At 44.0% G+C, this 18,630-nt stretch overlaps 4 protein-coding genes across 8 annotated transcripts in view; 3 read left to right on the top strand and 1 right to left on the bottom strand.

Annotated features, from left to right (window-relative positions):
* The first annotated feature begins 118 nt into the window (after positions 1-118).
* LOC128894145 (kinesin-like protein KIF9) lies at positions 119-2,235 on the top strand. Its single transcript, XM_054155641.1, has 5 exons — positions 119-653; positions 721-967; positions 1,126-1,311; positions 1,413-1,627; positions 1,706-2,235. The coding sequence occupies exons 1-5, from the start codon at positions 307-309 to the stop codon at positions 2,076-2,078; spliced, it is 1,368 nt and encodes a 455-aa protein (XP_054011616.1). The 5' UTR covers positions 119-306; the 3' UTR covers positions 2,079-2,235.
* Positions 2,236-2,406: 171 nt separating this feature from the next.
* On the top strand, positions 2,407-4,387 carry LOC128888363 (uncharacterized). Its single transcript, XM_054145187.1, has 5 exons — positions 2,407-2,452; positions 2,538-2,656; positions 2,790-2,924; positions 3,022-3,402; positions 4,289-4,387. Exons 2-5 carry the CDS (start codon positions 2,654-2,656, stop codon positions 4,385-4,387), a joined length of 618 nt encoding a protein of 205 aa, XP_054001162.1. The 5' UTR covers positions 2,407-2,452; positions 2,538-2,653.
* On the top strand, positions 4,305-7,283 carry LOC128887575 (retinol-binding protein pinta-like). The gene is made up of 5 exons (XM_054143653.1): positions 4,305-4,666; positions 4,762-4,921; positions 5,441-5,546; positions 5,641-6,010; positions 6,140-7,283. Exons 1-5 carry the CDS (start codon positions 4,513-4,515, stop codon positions 6,217-6,219), a joined length of 870 nt encoding a protein of 289 aa, XP_053999628.1. The 5' UTR covers positions 4,305-4,512; the 3' UTR covers positions 6,220-7,283.
* LOC128885401 (ABC transporter G family member 20) overlaps positions 6,089-18,630 on the bottom strand; it is a 27,447-nt gene continuing 14,905 nt past the window's right edge. For all 5 annotated transcript variants that reach the window (XM_054139474.1, XM_054139548.1, XM_054139629.1 and 2 more), the window contains 13 exons: positions 13,728-13,976; positions 12,726-13,040; positions 12,301-12,408; positions 11,069-11,162; positions 10,127-10,294; positions 9,873-10,007; positions 9,556-9,704; positions 9,283-9,490; positions 9,001-9,178; positions 8,745-8,931; positions 8,401-8,666; positions 8,141-8,227; positions 6,089-7,846 (listed from right to left, as the gene is read on the bottom strand). In XM_054139474.1, coding sequence (XP_053995449.1) covers positions 7,632-7,846; positions 8,141-8,227; positions 8,401-8,666; positions 8,745-8,931; positions 9,001-9,178; positions 9,283-9,490; positions 9,556-9,704; positions 9,873-10,007; positions 10,127-10,294; positions 11,069-11,162; positions 12,301-12,408; positions 12,726-13,040; positions 13,728-13,976 — 2,359 coding nt within the window. In that variant the 3' untranslated portion in view covers positions 6,089-7,631. The remainder of the gene's footprint in view (positions 7,847-8,140; positions 8,228-8,400; positions 8,667-8,744; positions 8,932-9,000; positions 9,179-9,282; positions 9,491-9,555; positions 9,705-9,872; positions 10,008-10,126; positions 10,295-11,068; positions 11,163-12,300; positions 12,409-12,725; positions 13,041-13,727; positions 13,977-18,630) is intronic.

Below are 18,630 nucleotides of genomic sequence, written 5' to 3'. Positions count from 1 at the left end.
TTCTCGTTTAAAAGGACACGAACAACGTAACAAAACTAAAGTTTCACGTTTCAGCGTTTAACATGAAGTATCCGCAAACACGGATTCTTGATTATTTTCCGTTCGAATAGCATCTTGGTCGATAATCTCATTTCAACAAAAATGGCGCACAAACCGAAAAACCCGGAACTAATTTATCCAAAAAAACGAACGTTCAAGTAAGTCTCGTCAATCTCTCGTAACATTTCGCGTCATAAACTGGAAACTAACGTTACACGTTTCACGGACAAAAAAATAATTTTCATCAAACCGCGCTTTCTTCGAGCAATGACAAATTACGATGACGCGGATGGTTGCGAGAGAAACGTCAGAATCTTTGTCAGAATCCTTCCGCTCGAGAGTCCTTGCGCATCGTGCATAAGAATCGATACGGCACGCAAGGTAATTGAAATTTTGCGCTCGTGCCCGACACGGTACGTAACGTTTATAAAACATCCTTTCACCATTGCGTGTTTCATTCAGAAAATCTATGTACGATGTTTGCAAGAAATGCAACCGAACAGAATTGCTATATCGAGAGAGCCGTCTTACTGGTGCTTCCAAACGGACGGAATTTTCTTGGACTCGTCGCAGGAAGAGGTTTACCGTGTTTCGAGCGAGGACCTCGTGACTAAGTAAACGAGAGTCTGACATTTGTTGTTTCAGACAACTCGTGACTTAACTAAACGACAACGATTTAAGAATTTTAGATGGGGTGAGTTGTGTTTTAATCGGCCATGGACAAACGGGCTCCGGGAAGAGTTTCACGATCGGTGGACTTCGGAACAATTGGGAAGTATGCGACCCTTGGCATTGTTTCGCGTCATCTCGCAGACGTACACGTAGCGATTACGTTCTGTTTCGCAGCACAGAGGTCTGGTCGCGCGGCTCTTTTCCGACATGTTCGCGGAGAGGACAAATAGGAAGAAAATCAGCAAGATACGGTATCGCTTGAGCTTCATCGAGTTGCGCGGAAAAGAAGCAAGAGACTTGCTGCTTTCCGAAGCTGAGAATAGGGTCTGGATTAACGACCGAGATCCGTTCAAGGTGTTGCGTTCTACCTTTGCGATACAATGCTAGACAAATTTTTAACCGTATCCAATCTAGGATATCTCAATGGTTGGCATCGATACCGAGGAAGAGGCTCTGAAAATGATTTTCGAAGGGGAGGTCAGAAGATCGTTCGTAAAAGGATCGACGTATCTAGCGTCTCACTTGGCCACGGCAGTGATCACTATTCACGCGACCAACATTGGCCTAATTACATCATGGGGCGTCGTAACCACAGCCAAAGTAACATCTAGTATCAAAGTTTCGATTCCACTTTCCTAATCGATTATGAGTTTTTACGAAATTTTCATTCAGCGATCCATTCGATCGTTTCGCGTTCCCAGATTCACATCGTCGAGATGGCTGGTATAGGATCAGCGGGCAAAAATAATTGTTGGAAGACGCCGTTGGATATTGGTGCGGCGAATTTGACAAAGAGTCAACTGGAACAATTTTTCTCGTATTTCTCAGGCACGAAACCAGTCGCTCAGGGCGTGATACGATCCAATAATTTGTTGAAAATTTTGGGGGATGCTTTCTCAGTTTCATCCGTGATCCGGTAATTATAAGAAAAATTGGCATCGATCGGTGCCACGAATTTGCTCGTTTCGGTACATCGCGAGTTTCCTATCGATAGTTTCGTATCCCACATTCGAATCACGAAGGAGGATATCAATGTCACGTTATCAACTTTGCGATTCACCGCAAACATCGTCAGGCTAAAGCCGGTTAAGCTGAAGGAAGACGTTAGCCATCGATCGGATCGTATAACGCTGAGGCTTCGGGACGAGGTTGACTTTTTGAAGAAGAAGCTGATGTTAAATGATCTATTTCTACGGCATGAAGCTTCGACGAATGTCTCCAAGTCGCGAACAGAACAGATTAATCGGAGCATTCTGCTATTTCTCGATGGGACGATTTCCAATTTTACGTTGTTTGGTGTTTCTCAAGTCGAGGTGCTGCTGAAAAATATCAAGGATTTATACAACAGGTTATATCATTCTTGTTAGTTGTAACATAATTTTGAGGTCAATGTTCTGACGAATGGGTATACCAGATTAATCGCTAAAGAGGTCGAAGTTGAGAAGCTGAGAGAAACCTACGAGAATATCACGAAAAATATGGTGCGCTTGAATGCGTCGGCACGATCGTCGAAGGTACATAAGTCCCGTCGCGTTACTCATCGTATCAATGATCCATCGATCAGTTGGTTGATTGGTTCTTTTAAAGTAAAATTACACAAAATCGATGTAGGATGTTGTATCGTCGACCGATGTTCGGTCCGATAGTCGAAAAAGAAGGAGTTCGCTGGGAACCTTACTCGAGTTTACACAAATTTCGAACGAAACGAGCAGAGAGGAGGTTGGAAGTTTAGACAAAACGGGTAGCTCCATTTTTCTATCTCACGTTGATACTTTTAACGCTTTAAAGAAGAATTTACGAAATAAATAATTTGAAACATCGAGCAGCGTTAGGAGTAACTTTGGGACCGCATCAAGAGAAAGAAGGAAAAGAAGTATCGAAAAACGATCAACATCCAATAGTACCCAATCAAGTCGTTAAAATTGATAGTCAGAGTGCCTCGATGGTTTGGATTGTTATCTCTATTACGTATACGATATGTTTAATTAAGGCATGATCTCATCGATCGTCACGGTTTAATTAAACATACTATATTAGAATAAAGTATTTTGTTGGTCGCTAACTTGTCTGTATCAAAGGTTCGACGACTGTTCGAGCGTTTCCTAAAAGAAGAGAAAAAGTACGAGAGAATTAAAGAGAAATTGGATAGAATTGAAAAATCTCTCGTTATCGTTCGTCGCAGATTCTTGAACTCGATCGACAACTATTTCCAGGTAACGAGCATTCGCGTATACATTTTCGAACAGCACAACGCTGAATTATTCCCCAAATGCATAATTAAGAACGTAACATATACATATTATACATTAGGCGAAAAGAAATCTGGAGAATGCGCGCGATAAGCTTAGAAAACAGCGACAAATTCGATTCGCCAACGACGCAGAAATCAATGTCCCAGAAGTTGAAAGAGTCATTGGTCGCGACATCGCGTGTTACGAAAAAGTCCTAACAAACTTGGAGGAAGAGCTTACTCGAGCAGAAAATGAAATCCGTGATTCTTCGCAGGAACAACTCGAGCTGCGTTTCAAACTGAAATCCGGCTTCCGAGAGTATTGTATAAAAATGGATCTCTTACCGGTTTATAACGAGAACTCGATGGAAATGTTGTTAGAACCTGTCGATAAGGAATCGTTAAGAGTAATTAGACGTAGGTTTAATCAGTTTCAACGAACAATGGTGCGCAAGTTAGAGGTAAATATTTTAGACAAAACTATAATTTCGTATAATTTCGCGAATTTCGTTCGCTGCTAAAGCATTCCTAAAATATCGCTGCGTATCTAAATTTAAGCAGTGACATGTAAGCATACAAATTTTTAGTTGGTCAGCGCCTCTATCGGGAAAATGCCCAAATTTGTCCTCGAATAGTTTCTATTTTCAAAGCTAGATAGCGCCATTAGCCACATAGTGGTTTACCGACATTATGGTAATGTACCGGCAGGTGCCGATAAACAATGCAAATGGCGCCATCTAACGGCGAAGAAAAGAACTATTCGAGAGGACAAGCTTGGGCGTTTTCCCGGTGGTGCGCTGTACGGAGGTGGTTGGAATTTTAGTTCGACTCTCTCACCGCGAGATGCCGATACCGTCGGTCCACCATTAAATGGCGCGTGAGAATTTGAATTTAGTTGCGTAACCGATAGTATTTTTCTCTAGCATACTTGTATTATCGTTAATCTTTTGAGTGCTACGTAACGTGGTATGATTTCGCGTTGCTAAACGCTAAGCGTACTTTCTTATTTCATATTTCCGTACTATTTCATTCTATCGATGTTAGGAGAGAGAGAAAACGAAGAAAGTGCGACTCGATGATAAACGGGCATGCAGGGATATCAACTAAAAACGATAAAAAGTATATACTCGTAGATATTTGCTGTAGCGATGGGTGCTTTTTCATGTATCGCAATAAAAGTATTCGAATTCATATGAACGTAACGTTATTCGACGAATAATTATTACGATTGGACTAGAGTTTAAACGCACGGTCGACGATCAAAGTTCGTCACTGGTGAATCATTTCCAGCAGATCTCGCAAAAATCCCGGTAGATGTCTCCGACTAATTCTTTACGCGCGTTGTAGATCTTTCAGATCTCCGCCGATGTTCGACATTGGTGGATCGCGGAATTCGCGAAGCAACAATCTTGGTCTTTTCTCGATCTTTTACTCGAGTTGTCTTAACGTCGCGAGACTGTTGTTGAAAGTGAACCGAGTCGAATACAGAGAAAAATTTCGTCGTTGAAATATCTTGATCGATGGATCTCTCCTAACTGGAACCGAGAGGCAAGAATTCAGTCGTACATACAATGTCTGCGTTGGAAGAATACGTTTGTCTGCTCTCGGCGGAAGAGAAGGCGTACATGGCGGCAAATTTGAACGAAACCGACGATATAAGACCCGTTAAAATCACCGAACTCAGAGAATATATCATGGGAAACGATGATCTACACGCGCCTATCGGTATCTTTAATTTCAATAAGTTCAAAGGGGTAAACTCTCCTTTGATTTCTTTGTCTCTAACGCTAAACAAAGATGGATGGATATTGTTTTCGTAGACGATTTCTTCATTCTACGTTTTCTGCGAGCAAGTAAATTCAACGTAGAAAAAGCAAAGTGCAAACTGTTAAATTATTTAAAGCAAAGAGCGAATCTTCCGGAATGGTACAGCAACAGAGATCCTTTTCTGCCGGAGTTACAAGAACTCTTCGATCTTGGGTAATAACCGTACAAATATTTTGTTCAATTTATTTCGATACGAATATTTTCATTTACGGGGGTTTAACGATCGATACGACGACTTGACAACTGGGTCGAACGCTAACCGTGACATTCGGAATCGCTGTCACGTTTAAAAGTTTACGTTTTCGCAGTCGGAAGATCACGTCTATATCGATAGCGTATCAGCGTCCGATAAGTTGCGACTGATAACAAGTAAAACGGACATCCATTCTGCGTCAATTACAACGCGACACGGCGACGCGACGCCGCGACGTTTCAAATGTCACCGAATATCTTGGATATATCCGTACTCCAATTCTTAACTCTTCCGATACGGCGCCGGCCCGTTTCAACTCGAAACCATTGAATTACGCGGCGCGTATACGTATATGTGTCAGCGAGATGATAAAAAAAAAAGATTGATCATAGAACAGTTACGATGCCGATATAACGATGTATCAACGTATAAATCCTCTGATATTCGACCGTTTCTGTTTTTTGCGTACAATTTTTCAGGATGTTTCTACCTTTGAGGAAGTTGGATAACGAGGGAAGAATGGTCGTGATAATCCGCGCAACCGTGCACACGCCTGCGAGACATAAAATGTCGGATTTGCTCAAGGTGAGAAAACGATATATCACGTAACACGTAATCGATCGCGTTAATTCGAGGGGAGAAACTGACTGAATAATGCGACACGCATTTTTTGTTTCAGGCATCGTTGATGACTTTGGATTTGGCGTTGAGGGAGAACGAGTCGGTAACCATTCATGGTCTGATAGCAATCCTGGACATCGGTGGCGTAACGTACGAACACGCGTGTCAATTACCGCCGAGCGTGATTAAGAATTTAACTCACGCGTGGCAAGGCTGTTATCCTGTCAGAATTCACTCGTTAAACTTTATCAATACACCCAGATTCGTGAACGCCGTGTTGAATATCTTTAGAAGCTTCATGAATTCAAAGTTGAAGCAAAGGCTGCACACTTATGCTCGCGGTAAATTGAAATTGAACGAAACTTTGCCGATCGACATTTTGCCGCGAGATTATGGCGGTACGGATGGCACGGTGAAGGAACTCAGCGGTACGTTTTTCATATTTGTCGAGATCTCTTTGTAGTTCAACGGCAACGAAAGGCGATTCTCGATCTTTCGAACGGCGGTTTACGTAGGTAGACGACATAATTTATTCCGTAGATTTAATTGTCTTACAGAGTATTGGAAGCGTCTCGTGGAGGACAATAGAGAGTGGTTCGCCGAGGAGGAAAAGTACAAATTGACATTGATTAAGTAACTAGATTGATTCTAATTTGCTATAACAAGCACTTGCATACGCAATCGTTCGAGTTGTTATTGCGAACTGTACGCGATAGATATTCAAGCTTTTTATATCTTTTTCTGTGAAATCTTTTTATACACAAGTTTATAAGGAAAATAGAAATGTACAGTTTCCGTTTCTTGTCTCTCCTATATATACATATACATATACATATGTATGTATATCCTATCGATGTATCCTTTACGGTATTTCTTACTCAAACATTGAGAGATAAAATTCAACTAGAAAAAATCGAATAGAAATATCGTACAATTTCGAATCTTTCAAAAATATCGGTACTGTATAAAACGTAACGGCTATGATTATTTATATACTACAGTATGATACATTTCCGTCTCCTAGGTGCGTATCGCACATTTAGCATCCGTTAACGTTCGATCGGTAACTTTGCAATCGTGTTCCCAAACGAAATTTCTTTTCTCGCAAAACTCCCTACACGACTTCGTTGTACGGTATAACGTACAATTTTTTATGGAGATTCGTTTCTCGCTTTTTCCCGCTAATGGACGGGCGAAGGAAAGAATATCGCACCGCGAGTCGTTTACCCGTGTCTTGTTTGCGATTGTTAGAATTTAAATACGAGGTACATTTATGTTCATGGGCAAGTTAAACCGTCTTACTTCTAATAGAATAATTCGTTAACAACTTAACAACTCGCTACTCGCGATCCCGTTTACATTTCAGAGAAATTTACGAGTACGCGTCGTACCGACAAACTCGAGTACAAACGCGTAGCGTTCGCCTCTTTTCGATACTTGTGGGACACCCGAGATACGCTACGTATTTTGAGCGTCCGTTACGCGATATCGTTAAATAAAACTATACGCGAGACGTGCGAAAAGAACGCCTCGAGTTATTATTTACTCGCGCGAACGTGGTCGCCACCGAAACATTTCCTACAACCCGTGGGATAAAACATCTGAACGAGACGACGAGTACTTGTCTCGGAGAGTGGATATCCGGGATAAAACGTATCCCTGAAGATGTTCGTTGTATTACAGATTTAAAAAAAAGAAAGAGAAAGAAAAACAAGAAAAGAGAAGGAAAATAGATGAGACATACTATATCTCATACAATCATTCACACGCGCTCGCATTCGCATTCGCATTCGCATTCGCATTCGCATTCCTATTCGCATTCGTACACGCAAGAATCACGTTAAACGCACAAAGGATCATCACAAGTCTGGAGGTCCGCGTACGAGAAGATCGTCGAAGCGATCCTTCCACTCGCTTCGAGTTTTTCATCCCGACAGCCGACCGTGATCGAACTCGAACCGAGTCAACGTATTTCTAATTTCTTTTCGCGGATTCGCGCGGTAGCTACAACCGATGTGCAACGAGCAACACGGTCACGCGATTAATTTTCTATCCACGCTTGAACTTGAGCACCATTATACTTATCGTGAGAAACACGACTATCCAAATGATTGTCGAGATAAAGCCGTTGTAGACGTCTGGTTCCGAGATGGTCCAACCGCGGGTGAGCATCGAACGCAGCGACGTCGTAGCCATCGTCAACGGCAGACCCTGAGATATGTATCGCAGGACCGTCGGCATACCTTCGACCGGCCAGATCACGCCTGAAACCGAAACCATCGCGTTTTCTTTAATATAATTGCGATTCATAATCGCCAGACTATTAGCGTACGCAACAGTGGTCGACATTTCTTTTTTCTCCTTTTTCCAACACTTTCAGTTTTACAGTCCGATATTTTTTTACGTCGACGATCGATGTAAAGTTTTCGCGATTATCGATTCAACGAACGAGTATAAAACCGTCTCTTCGGCTTGTTTCTTGCTTTCCGATCGATTCCGTTGCTATTCTCTCGTTTTCCTAAATTCGTACTCTATCTACGTATACTTTATGTACGTACCACTCAACAGCAAAGTAGGATAGAAACTTCCTAGTGCCAGCTGGATCGCATTCCGTTCGAGTTCGCAGATCGCTGAAATCACGAACCCTGCAAGTAAAAAGGAACGCGTGTCGTAAAGCAATCCGTTGGCTCGATGGGCATCGTTGCTAACATTCTCGCGTATCTTCGAAGAAAGTTTGTCAATACGTTCGACGAAACGAGAAACGATAACGCTCTTTCGAATCGAAGGAAAAAATTCGTTTGTTGGGGGGCGAACTCACCGAAGCACATGCCGCAAAGACCTTGAAGAATCGTCAGCACGATCACCCAGCCGATTTCTCCCTTGCATTCGACGCTGAACACCAGGATCATAAAGATTAGTACCAGCGCGGTCTGACCGCACATCACGACGAATTGGGTAATGACGTGGGAGAAGAGAACCTCGCCCGGTGAGACTCCCGCGACCCAACTTCTATCCAAAAGACCCTCCATCCTCTCGATGATTAAAACGGACGAGGTGAGGGCCACCGCCAAAAAGAATACGATGCTGAACAAATCAAATATTTTACGTTGCTACGTGTCCGTGCTGTCAACGAACCAATCAGAGACATTGCTGTTTGCTTACGTCAAGATTACTCCTGGTGCCACAAAGTCGGTAAAACTAGGCTCATTGGTGCCGTAAACTGGATCCTTGAATTGAATCGGGACGTCGGCCAGTTTCGTATTTTGCTCGCAAGCCGATAAGAGGTCTTTGGCAAAATCTCTGTACGAATACTGAAGATTTCTAGCCAGCATCAGGCCAATCTGTTGATCTGTAGGAAACGATGAACGACGATTATGGCGTCGACGCGAATGAATAAATTGAAAAATGTCAGACTCACTGGACATGTCCAACCAGACCCTGATCTCGCTCTGATCCAAAGTCTCGTCGTCGGCCTCTCTTCCTAGGGCCATTCGAGCGACGAGGGCGTCCGTAAAGTTTTCGGTAAAGTACAGCGTTCCCCAGGCATCTCCTTTGCGCACGGCGTCCATTGCCGTTGCAGGATCTGGATAATACACCTGAGAAACGAACGTAGCTATAGACGACCGCGAACAGCAATCGTGACGCACCGCGCCGCGTCGTTTTCGGTCGTCGATCGAGCAATTTTTAGCGATAACGTTACCTTGATCATCGTATCGTTATCCAAGAATTTCAGGTAACGACAACTCAGATGGGAAAAATCGCAATCCTTCGAGACCGGACAAGACATGTTTTCATAGAACATTTCGTGATTTACTATCGCCAATTTCAGCCCCGTTGGATCCCTGCCGATCGCCAGGCAGAAGAGGATCACTTGCATTACCGGCAGGGCGAATATAAACAGCATTACTCTGCGCATACAATACGAGTTCTTACACGAGTTTATTCGAAACCAAGACTCGGAACGAGAACTTACCCCACGTTCCTCCACATGCGTAAAAAGTTCTTTTGCAGGAGTGCTTTCATCTTGCCCGTGCTGGTTATCTTGTAGCAATCCGAGAAAGTTCCGCAGTTGTTGCACTCCAACGTCGAGCTCTTGGTGCCTGGCAGAGGTTTCCCGTTCAGCTGTTTCGCAAAAACGTGCACGCGTTTCAGAGAGGCTCGAGAATTTTTTCGAGAAAAACCTCTCGTCTACCATATATCGCTTATAACTTTGCGAAACTATTGTACTTATACGAAAGACGAAACCCGTTAGTTTGTTTACGGTATAAGAAAAGCTTTACAGTGTCTTACGTCGTAATGACTTCCAATGCCATTCGTCGAGTCGTGAATGAGAACTTCTTTGCTTTGGTGGAAGTTGAGCCCCACGACGCCTGACTCCTCCGTCACGTAAACGGGTTCGTTCTTCTTACCCCAATTCAACGAAGCCTATTTCATAAATTTCAAATCAGAGTTTCGATTAGGATGTTTTCTCCCGACAGTCTTCCCGACTATTCCTTGCGACTAGGAACAACAAAATTATATCACTTTATCAGACTAACTCTTACCAGGCTAATGTTATTCGAGATGTTCAATTCGGTGGGTGGCTGAGCGTACTGACCCTGTTTTCTCGATAGCTTCAGGAAAACTTCTTCGAGAGACGCACAGTTGTATATCGTCAGGAGAGCTCTTGGAGATTCCTCGGCCAGCAAGCGTCCGCTTCTCATCAAACCAATCTGTCGACAGAAAATTTAGGCTATCGAGTTCTAGGTAAAATTCTGTAACTAGACCCTACTCTAATTTATAATCGTATCTTTGGTTGATCTATGGATCTGTAACGTTTCATCGTAGTCTGCGTCAGAAACTTGACGAATGATCCTTGTAACTAGAATTTTGTTTCATCTGTTTGGAATCTTAAGACGGAAGAGATTATCGCGAAAGACCTGCACGACTCTTTTGAAACGTTGCGTCGGCGTCGAGGTGAACGCGTCTCTCGTGGAAACGTATCGCGTTTGCGGTAACGAAACCGGCCGCACCGGTGTAACACACGGTGACAATTTCAACCGCACGGCTGATATGAAAAACGTAAGAACGGCAATCAAGGGACGTCGGAAAACAAACAGACTCGTAATTTGCGCGCAACGTAATGACAAAGCGAATCGGACAAATGGACACGGAATAGATTACGAACTGGAATCGACCAGTCATTCTAGCGACGCTCCGAAGAAAAGAAGCATGACGGGATGACAAAGATGTAGCACAAAACGACACGCTTCGAGTGCCAAAAATAATTTGCTGCTTTCGGTGATAACTGAAAATATTGATTTCGATAGAAATACTTAGTTATCGCTGAAATCAATTATTTTTAGCGCGCTACGTACGAATACTGGCCCACTGCGAACGTTGCGTTTGCTTTTGTATTCGGTTGCATAGCGTTCGATTTGTATGCAACGCGATATTCTGCCCCGAATATTCTTACATGCGTCCGATTTACGCAACGTTTATCCTACCGTGTGCGCCTGCCGAGCCTCTTCGATATAATGCGTGGTTATGATGACGGTTTTGTTGCCGTCTTTGGTGATTTGGACCAAGTGGTTCCAGATGCTGTAACATAAAAAGGAAACACGATCAAGTCGTCGGCCCTGAAATACGGCGAATCGTCGGATGGGTCCGTTTTCGTATCCGAAAATATAAAAATACACACCACATAGGAGAGACACCTAGCCACGGAAGCGATCAAGTTTCTTTATGGCTGTCGTTGGACTCGTCAATTTCATTTTCGAGAAACTGGCGTGAAACCGCTCGTAAATACCGGTGATGCGACGCCGACGATGAGAAGCCGCGTACACGCGCAATGACCCAACGAAGAGGCTCTACTCTCTTTGAAACGAGCATAATCGCATCGCGAACTTTCTCGCGACTAACGAGACCTTCTCTTTCCCCGTCTTTTGACTTTCCAGCAAAAATAAGAGACGGTTAGAGTCAGCCAGAGCTACTTTGACGACCCGTACGAAAGATTTCAAACTCCCGGAAAAGATACATGACTCGTTCGCGGATGTTTGAGTATCGGGGTACTTTCGACTCGCGACAGGTAGAGAATCGCTGTTCGTAACTCGATTGGAGATTTTTTCAATCGAAATCGGTGCCGTTAAGCTCATTATACGCTGGGACGTATCGCTTGCGAAATTTGTCGAGCCACGTCACACGATGGCCGAAGTAGGTTAAGACAACTACTAAGACGACGTTTTCCACGTTCCACCTTGGCTGATGATAACACAACGCCCCCCCCCCCCCCTTCTCTCTCTCTCTCTCTCTCTCTCTCTCTCTCTCTCTCTCTCTCTCGGAGCTAATTCGAAAGCGCGTCCATTGTAAATTACACGCATCCTTGCTGGAAGCAACGATCGTCGATGGCAATAGTGAAAAGGAAATTTATCGGGCGTCGTAAATGGCCGGTGCTCGATAAGTAGAAATGTAAAACGCGGACATCCTTGAAAGAGCTGGATATACGATAAAACGCTGCGACCGAGGTTTTCAACCTTCGAATCTGTACGACGCGAAAGAAATCTGATACGCGAATCGAAGGAAGTTTGGCTGTTAAAGGCCCCAATTGCGACGTTTCAACCACAAAATGAATTTCTACCAAGTCTGACGTCTGACGATTAAGATTTGTTTGGAATCCACGGTTGTTCGAATTTCGATTTTATTCTCTTGAAATATTTGCATAGTCTTCAATGAAACTCACCTCTGTCGCAGCAACGGATCTACACCCACGGTTGGCTCGTCGAGAATCAGGAGCTCGGGATCGTGCATCAGGGCAACAGCGAAGGACACGCGTCTCTGTTGGCCACCGCTGAAAAAAAAACGAAACAAGTATTCCGTCATTAGCGAACGCACAAGGTTTCGCAACAATTTCAGTATGGACGATTTCGAAATGAGACAACAATGAGTAAACTCTATTCGAACGTCGAGTGTCCTGAACGATAAAGCGACCAAAAAAGAATTTAAGAATCCGACAAAGTTTCGTTTACAGATCACAGCCCAAAGATTAGTTTTAAAAGGTATCTCGAGTCACGCGTGAGAAAATTCGCGATAGGATGTTGGCTACTTTAACGCGTGGTATTGTGTTTCGTTTCATCAGAAATCAATCTATTCGGCTCCCTACGTTACCTGAGATTCTTCACCAGTCGATTTTGCGAGGGTAAGTCCAAGAATTGCAACAGAAATCGCAGCCTATCCGTGATTTCGGTGGTGCACATGCCAAATATCCATCCAAAGTACATCATCGTCTCGCGAATAGTAAACTCGCCGTAGAGCGCTATCTCCTGCGGCATGTAGCCGACCCTCTTTCCTGGAACACCGGATCCTTTTGTGCCCGGTTTGCCACCGAGGACCCAAATCTCGCCCGAATTTAATCGTCTTCGACCGACGATGCAAGAGAGCAGGGTCGTTTTGCCGCAACCACTGGCGCCGAGCAGTCCGTATCTGTTCGAAACAACAGATGCCTACCTTAACTCCTATCATTTTATAGCGCATTTTTCTATATAGCGCGATAACGTAAGTAAAAGTCTTTCCAGGATAACGCGAGCGTAATAGTTATCTAACGAAAACAATCGAACGAGGTACTTTTATTCTGGAAACTCTCGACTCGAATAAAAACTTTGATTATTTTCATTTCAGTGGAAGCACAGGTATTCCAGTCGAATCGAATAATTTCTCGGTTTATCGCGCATCGTAACGTTGAATCGTTTTATAAATTGAAAGAGCAAAGAAGATTTACGGGAGATGGTCACGTTCCACTGGTTCCGTTCATCATAGCTTTCTAAGAAAGCAGCGTTTCGTTTCCTTTTACACGGTCAGTTGATCCTTCCAATTATTAAAAACCCCTTCGGGTTAAAGTTACGCTAAAACCAGTTTTTTAACCGTCGAAACGTTAGAAGAAATTTGTTTCGATAATTTGTTTCGCCGAGTCGAAAGCGTGTTCTCGCTTTTGTAATAGTTCGCATCTGTTACGCAACAAGTTTTGGAGTTACGCGAACAAGGAAAGTTCCAGCGTAATTTGCACATTCTCGTTCAGTTTAATAAGGCAACCGTTGTATGAACGCAATTTCATCACTCGCGAATCAGCATAGACGTAGCATAGTCTGACGAGATAGATGTCGCTATACTTACATGGAACCTTTCGCTACGGTCATGCTAAGATTCTGGATAACATGATTCGGATTTTTGCTGCTTCCGTAGGTTTTGAAGGCGTGCCTGACGCTGACCGCTTGCTGACGATTCCACGCAGGGTTGTTTAATCCCGGAGTGGCCAGAACCGTGCTCGGCGTCATCGTCACGTCCATCGTGCTGTCCGCGTTGTTTTGCATCGTTCCCAGAGTGTTCGCGTTCACCGGACCGCCACCGACTGCTGTCCCGTCACTGCAACGCCAAAACAAAACTTTGCGTAATCGCGATATTCGGCATCACGTCTATCCGCTTACGTCTATTCGCGCGTCTTGGCGCGCCAACAACAAACCGGAAGGTACGAAAACGCGCGGACGACCATCGAGGGACGTTACGTTCAAAGTATACAGTTTACGTGCACAGGCGCGAGTTCGAGTAATAAAATTGTCCCATAGGAACTCGCATGACGTAAAAGCATACTCGTTAAGCAAATTAAACATCGAATCGTTAGCTCGCGCTATAGCGTACGCGCGTGCAACTCGACTTCCTCGTACGGTAGAAAACAGCTTGGGTTTAAAGTTACTTTGAATTAATGTGTGACGTCGATCGAACATGCCGGATTACCAACTGCCGACGTCACGAAACAAGTCTCGGATTATCGGTGTATTTCGAAGCCACGGCCACGGTCCGTGACGCGTATACTCGTGGACTTTACGTCACTATCCAGCCACGAATGACGGCTTCACGGTATGCGATTAAATTAGGACGGATCAAATTTTGGTCGAGTCCGATTTACCCTGTAAATTATTGTCGCGCGTCGTCGAGTTTAGGGGGTCACACAAAAGTCACAATCGAATCACGTTTGAATCAGCGATGCGCTAAGAAGTCGCTGCGTGTATTTCCTGTTACGCGTGCGACACGCTGAAACCGTATCGTAGTCGTGCAAACCGCGCATCGAATCACGCGTTCCATTCGCTCGATGCTACCGATCGATTCGAGAACGGTATCGAGGGATCGTGAACCGTGACCAATGCGACTCACGATCGAGCCCTACGCGCGAACCCTTGGAGCCATACCTTACGAGCATCGCTACGGGCTCTGTATCGTACTTACGTACTACGTACGGTTTAGAAAGAGGGAGTCGTGCCGAGTTACGTAAGAAAACGGCTTTCTTTTCGTTCACGCTCGCCGGTTCATTGGGCAACCTATCGACGTACTCGTATGCCGGCACGCGGGTGATCATGCGCCATATACGTATACGTCGTTGAAATCTAACTCGTTGTTCCCGTGGACGCTGGGAATCGTATAGCTGCCAGCTGCTCAAGGCCGTGCAAACGTGTCCTCCGGATTCTTCATTTTTCTTCGACGTCTCGTAATACTCGATTGTTTTCCTTAGGAACGGGGTGAGATTATTTTGAACGGGGGATGTCTGGAACAGTTGTGGTGAAAGACGGGAATCGTATCGAGTGGAAAACCGATAGAAATCAGGCTGCAAAGGTCGAGATCTCGAGGCGATTCGATTTGGTCGATCGATGAAACCGAACGGCAACTTTCTCGACGTTCTCGTGAATCGAGCAGCGTTGATTCTCTCGCGGTTAAGTTGCAGTAGCGAGTGCGCGGAACGCGCGCGCCGCGAACGAGGAAAAGCCAACAAACCAACCGTTTCGTAACGTTCCTCGCCGAGCGGATATCGAAGCGCGGAAGAAAGCTACGACACCGAAGACGTTTCTACCGATTTCAGCGGAATCTCCCTATGTCGATGACCGCGACAATCGCGTCGGTGAGTCGAGCTATGGACAAGATCGACGAGTATCGTCTAACGTCGCCTCTACTATTACTCGTTGTACCATTATTAAAATGATGAATGTGTCGCAGTGTAAATCCAAGATAATATTTCACCGAGTGTATCAACTTGGACGGGTGGCTATAGTCTGTTGGTAGCGTAAGCGTTGCAAACTAATTCGTCTTTGATCGATGGCACGAGTACGCGGTACTCGATAGTCAGCCACGCAAGTAGATAATGGTCGCAGTAGTCAGACCGAGCCAGCCAGAACTAATTTACGGTTAGATTACTTAGTCTGCCATCGTTTCGAGGGAACGCGCGTTACGGATATTCTCTGTATCTTCGAATAAATGTAGGGAACCGTAACATGCGCGATCGAGGAATTTCAAAATTAAACAAATTTGGGAAAATGGATTTATCGTTAATCTCGTATCGAGTCGAGCTCTCGACTATGGTAACGTGAAAGTAATAAAGCATATATCGATAAAAGGGATTCCCAATGTCTCGATACTGATTTCGTTGCGTTTTGGATCACAGGATAAACCATCAGACCTGTCGTAACTCACTCTCGACGTATCCGTACCAGTTTTTCAAAGGCATCGTCGCAACGACAGATTTAAGAACGTCGATCAATCACGTCGTACGTAACAGTGTTTAGTATTCAAAAATCGACTCGAGCCCGAGAGATGTTCGCGTCGTGCAGCTCCATCGGAATTGCGCAACTCGACATTCCAGAGGACGACATACCACGAGGACGCGTGTAGAAAGACCCGGCCATGCGAGCCTGCGTTTTCTGGGCCATGGTCAACACTCGAATTCCCAATTCTGCGCTCCATCATTTTCCCAATCGACGTTTTCTCGGAAAAGGTCCAACTTTCCCATTCCTTCGTAGTCGATTCCACGAGTGGTATAACGCATAAATTTTCGTTTCAGGCATAAAATCGAGAGTAAGTTGCAATATCCGCGACACCGAGAAACAAACTTTTTTCGCAACATTTTCATACGCTACCTTCGTCGCGAAACACGCGAACCATTAATTACCGCTTATTTAATTTTGAGCGTATTTCGTAATCGTCGTTGTTATACGGACACCTCTAATAGCATTACCGCACACCCGGTCGTTTCATAATTATATTCCAAGCCGCGCATCGTCATGCAACGGTCGCTGCAACGATACCATCTAATCGGTTAGACAGTGCTAATAACGAAGAAAAAGCAGATTGTCAGGGTTTGTCCACGCGTTTCCCTCTTGTCTCTCTCTATTTCGTTTCAATGACCGTAGGATCATTCGTTTTGGAAGATTCTACCGCTTACTTGTTTCTACATAGTTTTTCAATTAACTACCGTTGCACACCCTCGTCTCTGTTAACGAAGATTAATTTACTAATGTCAGAGAAAAAATACGGAGCGTTATACTTAAACATCGTGAGTCGTTTCAATGAAATCTATCTTGCAGTTGAACTTTATATCCGTTTTTTCTTCTTTCTTTATATAATTCTTCGCCTAATAGTTGCGTGTTTACGATCCGTAAAATGACTTCTTTAAAAGTTTTAATATGACGCGTGGTTCGCTATATTACCGTGATATATCGATAGTCGCAAAATGATTATCAATGACAAATACTTTTTTTGCCATTTACATGGTACTTATGGCGAGTCATGTTGAACGAATGCGTTACGGTTGTATATCGAGCGCAGAAGAGGTCGCATAGTTATCCAAGACTCGTCAACGATACGACGATCATCCGTAAACGCGTACACGATGTGGTTGGAATACACGCGAGGATTCTCCATTAATCGGCCGATCATTTTCATCGATCGCGACAACATTTGCGTATAACCGTACTATATCGATTAACCTTGAAGCGACTATTACTTACCTGTGTTGGAAGGATCAACCTTTTTTTCGACTGTTGCGTACATATTTTTTCATCAATTTTAGTAGCCCTTTCGTTTCAATTTGCCAATAAAACGAACACAAAAATGAAACAGTTGGAGCTGAAATAGCTCGATGAAATGGACAAAATGGATAAAATAAGTGACGCGAAAGCTAAAAATCCTTTGCTAGAAGCCAAGGCTAACTTGGTCGGACGAGGCAAACGTGTTCGGACAAGGTCAAGCAAAATCGGAAAAGACTAAATTTCCTGGAGATCGGACTACTGCAGATACAAAGAAATTCTTGATAAGTACTCTATGCGAAAAATTAGAAAGTTCGAATCTCGAGAGTATTGCCGTTGAACCAAATTACACTTGTAATATAACATTTAACAAAAGGGGTGGAAAACGTTTACTCGACGAGTTACATAATTTGCTGATAAGGCGTGAGTCGAACCTTAACCTTGGTTTAATTTCGATTCACTGCGTGCAATCGACCAGAGCATGGATTTTGCGCGTGACTTACATTATAACTGCGAACGTCGGATCCTGCGACTCGGGCCTCGTTCGGTTCGACCTTGGTCGCTTCTTTCATCTTTTCGCAACCATGGTATCAAGCCACCTCATGATCTCGATTCTTGTATTATTATATACATGTATAATATTTTCGAGCTACGATGAATTTTAGCGTTATCGGAAAATAGCACAGAGAATAGTCGTTCGAGAGGAAGGATACTTGGATACGTTTGTGTCTTTAACAAGATTTTAAATATATTCTCGGTCTGGATGACCAGATGGGTTAAATATTGGGCGGGAATCGCTACGAACGTCAAATGTTATGCGACGATGATTTTCCATACTAGTTATACAACAATATTTTCCAGCTAACCTTCTTTACGATTGGTCTGTATTAGCAAACATGTTTTTACCTGAGTTTTTCTTGGCTCATGGATCAAAGTACAACGACGATGATCTCTTTGAGAAGGAAAAAACTCTCTCACTCGTCACGAGCAAACAGCGTGATATCGCAGACGGGACGAGACGGGAAGCTTCGACTTCCCCGATGCGATGCTCCCTTCTCAAGGATGATTAAAATATACTTTGATTCTGACCACTATCGATGCGAGACCTTCGACTGACTTAATGAAAAGCAGTAAACCAGAATTGACGTTCGGCTTGCGTCATCGCGAGACAACATTTCTTCGAGAACAAAAGTTTTCTTCAGCGGCAGCGTTCGGAAATAGCGACTTTG

The sequence above is a fragment of the Hylaeus anthracinus genome, unplaced genomic scaffold (assembly GCF_026225885.1).
Source record: "Hylaeus anthracinus isolate JK02 unplaced genomic scaffold, UHH_iyHylAnth1.0_haploid 0, whole genome shotgun sequence".
NCBI lineage: Eukaryota > Metazoa > Arthropoda > Insecta > Hymenoptera > Colletidae > Hylaeus > Hylaeus anthracinus.
Note: the sequence above shows the minus strand (reverse complement) of the source record. Positions and strands in the feature narration are given on the sequence as shown.